Source organism: Andrographis paniculata, unplaced genomic scaffold (genome assembly GCF_009805555.1).
Source record: "Andrographis paniculata isolate CXL003 unplaced genomic scaffold, ASM980555v1 Contig71END, whole genome shotgun sequence".
NCBI classification, from domain to species: domain Eukaryota; kingdom Viridiplantae; phylum Streptophyta; class Magnoliopsida; order Lamiales; family Acanthaceae; genus Andrographis; species Andrographis paniculata.
Genome location: NW_026137608.1, coordinates 1,923,032 through 1,927,193, shown reverse-complemented (window position 1 = coordinate 1,927,193; position 4,162 = coordinate 1,923,032). Strand labels below are relative to the sequence as shown.

Here is a 4,162-nt window from a genome sequence, read left to right as displayed (position 1 = left end):
TATGTATTTCATGAAGCACTCTCCCCATACATAAGTATTTACACCAAAATAAGTCAATAAACTTTGTATGCCGTTTATTACACTATAAATTTGTTTGTAGTTACACCGTTGACATATTGATGTATTATAATTGAATTTTCACGTATTAAAAATCGTGTTTATACTTTGTGGTTTCATAACTATACTGATGGTATACTTGAAAGAGATGACCTCTTATCAATGTTCGTCTTCCAATAATGATGGTATACTTGAAAGAGATGACTTCTTATCAATGTTCGTCTTCCAACAATATCCTTTATTGGAAAGATGAGTAAAAATTTTATTATTGAGAAGTATGAAGAAAAATAAAACTTCAATTGTTCATCAATTATCCATAATAAGTTACTCTTACATAACAAAGATAACTTATATGACGATCATTCCTATGGATTCTCGAACATTTGAATTGCCGAGTTATAGTTACTAAAGCCTCCATCAACGAATAAATTATGTCCGCTCACATATTTTGCTTCGTTGCTCGCCAAATATAAAGCAGCATTGGCAACGTCATCGGCTTTCAAGACCACGCCTTTAAGATTTGCCTTGGATTCCATCATTTGCTCGACATCTTCACTATCAAGCCCCAAGTATCGATTCAACAAAGGTGTAGCTACCCCATAAGGTGAAATGCAATTTACTCTAATCCCGTATTGCCCAAGCTCTACCGCGAGGTTCTTCGTGAGTCCCACGACCCCGTACTTGGAGCACGTGTATGCATGTGTTGTCGCCCCTGCTAACCCTGACGCGATGCTAGAAGTCGAGATGATTGTGCCATGGCGCATCGGGATCATAACACGCGCCGCATGCTTCATTCCTAGGAAGACGCCTGTCATGTTGACACTCAACACGCGCTCAAAGTCTTTTTTGTCAATATCTATGATGCGCGGCTTCAAGGGGTCCGAAGTGCCGGCATTATTAAACATTATGTCTAACTTCCCATATTCGGACATTGCACCATCCACGGCGTTTCTGACATGGTCCTCTTTGGTCACGTCGCAATGGATGAACATCGATTGGGACGAGCCAATGCTGTCGACGACTGAACCTGCTAAATCATCGGCCACATCAGCAATTACTACTTTGGCGCCATGTTTAGAAAATAGTTTAGCAGTGCATTCTCCTATCCCGCTAGCTCCGCCTGTTATCAACGCAACTTTTCCTTGCAATCTGCAATATGATTTCGTATAAATATAATCAACAATATTGAATGGGCTTTTTCATTTTTTTTTTTTGATCTTATTGTTTAGTCAATTGGAAAGTGGTAGAATGTATTTTGTAAATACGAAAGTATTATTACATTTGTTCGATCTGAATCTTACGTATCTAAATCGGCTGCTAAGAATGATATATATACATGTACATAAGATGCTTACCAGCCGAGAAGACTTAAAATTAATCTTCCTATTTAAAAGAAAAAACAAAAAAAAAAAAACATCAACTTAACATGCAAAAAAGTGGATGTAGTCGTTAAAAAAAAAAAAAAAAGTGAGGTGTGTTTTTTTAGTATTTTAATTTAAGTTTTTTTTTTATATGAGATATGAATAATTATATTGATAATATAAAAATAATATTTTATATTAATTATTAAAATTTTACAAAAAATAGATTATATATTATTTAAATTATGTGGATGTATCCATATATATATAACATTGTTTATTAATATTTTTCAAAAATTGCCTCAGAGATGGTGTAGGATGAACAGTTCATGTGTTTCTTTGGCTTTATAACAGAGATTTAATTTGAGTTTTGTATTTATATATTATTATTTGATATAATATTTTAAATAAAAAATAGCGAAGTTTTTTTAAAAAACGAAGTTCAAATAAGTATAAATAATGAAAAATATATATATATATATATAAAAATACTATTGAAATCAATTAAAATTATGGGTAACTAAAATTAAATAAATAATTTTTATCACAGTATTCACAATTGGCCACAAAGTTAAACATATTTTTATTTTACTATAAGTCAAACTAGGAGAGAAAAATCCAGTTTAATTTAACATATTTAAGTCAAACTGGCCACAAAGTTAAATATATATTTTTATTTTACAAAATTATACATATTTTTTTTTTAATTATATCATAATTTTGCTTAATTTTCATATTTCAAATGAAAAGAAATTTTGCATAATACTTTTTAATTTTTCACAGCTGCCACCTGAGTAAATCTAATGATGACATTAGCATATTTTCTTTACATTTATAAATAAGAGATCTAAATCGAATCACTCATATATTATACATATATGATTATTTTAGGCTAACCCAACACATGACATCAGACAAAATTAAACATTTTCAAATAAATAAATAAATAAGATTATTCTACAAAATTTGATACGACATTATTAGAATTAATAGATAGCAGGAGGAATTTTTGGATTAAAATCTAAAGAATAATTAATAAAGAATATAAATAAATGCTCGTTCAATATAGGTTTATTGTATTACGTCATAAAAATTTATGTAATTAGCTATAACTGTCCTTAATTTCAATTACAAATATATTATTTTTTATGATAATTATTAAAAATATAAATTTATTAATTTTTTCTTTGAAAAAAAAAAGAAAAAGAAAAATTGAATATAAAAGTCATTGGTGAGAAAAATGCCTTAATTTGTTAAAACAATTTTTACATTGGAAAGATATGAAAATTGTTATTATATATCTTTTACATTGGAACGTGTTCTCTTTGTTAAATAATTTCACATATTTTTTCGAAAAATTTAATATATTATATATATTTATTATTTTTATATTATCTAAACAATTTTTTTTTATAATTTCACATTAAAAAATATAAATTTAAACGATTTCATAAAATAAACACACTTTTGTATTCAAGTTGAAATGAATGTATATATATTATATATATATGCAACAATGAATTGTGTTCGAATAAGAATTTTCAATTGATAATTTTTATTATTTTTTTTAACGGAACTACATCTAATAACATATATTCACTAAATATTAATTTAAATTCGGATTAACCAAAAATATTAACAAATATTATCATTTGAGCAAAACAAAAAATGAATCTTAAATGAAAAAAACCATTGAATAAAAAAAAATTGTGTTAATTGAGAAACAATATTAGAAATTATTAGAACCAAACAAAATACAACAAAGTATTTGTATGTAGAACAAGCTCTCTCGGTTGACTTAAAATTCAATACAGTTGGATTCGAACTTTTTGCTCATCTAAAACACAGGTACTCATAAATCGATTGTTTATTAATTGTATAAACTTACGATGTCTTTCTTTGGACGATTTGATTTGTTTTCCTCATTTCATAAAATATTTTTCTTGAAAAATATGAAATAAGATATATATATTTAACATATTAAAGCTCAATTTTACATCAAAAATATCGTATGAATATATATTTAATTTATGTCAAACAACTATTCAAATATAAAATTTATTATTCAAATTAAAATCGAATCACCCTAACAAGCACACTCTTAATTTTTATTTTTTTAAAATCATAAAATAAATTTAATTAAGTCTATAAGTAAGTAATTCAATGAAAAGAATCGAAATCAGGAAAATCGTGGTTGGTCCACTTCTAATTATTGCAAAAGAGAAAAGAACAGACCAATATAAACGAAACAAAATAAAAGGATAGGGAAAGAGTTTGGTTGACCTTTTTGTGAGTGCCGAAGCCATTGAACAATCGGAGATGTAGAGAGAGAGAGAGAGAAAGAGAGAGAGAGATCACAAATGACTAATAACCATCAATGGGACCAATAGCTTACTTTAGGTGCTATATATAGGCTATATAGTATAATATATAGTTATACAAGCCTATTACCCGTGCATAGCACCCGTAATTATAGAATTTATGATATTAATTTAATTTTTATATTTTAAATAATAAATTTTGTTTTAATAATAAAATTTTGTATAAAAATAGTCAAAAATTAATTTATATAAAAAATAATATATAAATGGAAAATATAGTAATTAAATCAAATAAAAAATAATAAGTAAGCGAATCAAAATTTCATAAATATGCTGTTATAATTTAAACTCAAACATAATAGAGATAAAAAAAATAATTAGTAGAAAATATGATAACACAATGGATAATTTTAAAAAATGCAT

General features: G+C 26.5%; 1 protein-coding gene across 1 annotated transcript; it reads right to left on the bottom strand.

The window, feature by feature from the left end:
• Positions 1–302: 302 nt before the first annotated feature.
• On the bottom strand, positions 303–3,807 carry LOC127264929 (secoisolariciresinol dehydrogenase-like). The gene is made up of 2 exons (XM_051294527.1): positions 3,702–3,807; positions 303–1,206 (listed from the first exon to the last, which is right to left on the bottom strand). Exons 1-2 carry the CDS (start codon positions 3,722–3,724, stop codon positions 423–425), a joined length of 807 nt encoding a protein of 268 aa, XP_051150484.1. The 5' UTR covers positions 3,725–3,807; the 3' UTR covers positions 303–422.
• Between the last annotated feature and the right edge of the window lie 355 nt (positions 3,808–4,162).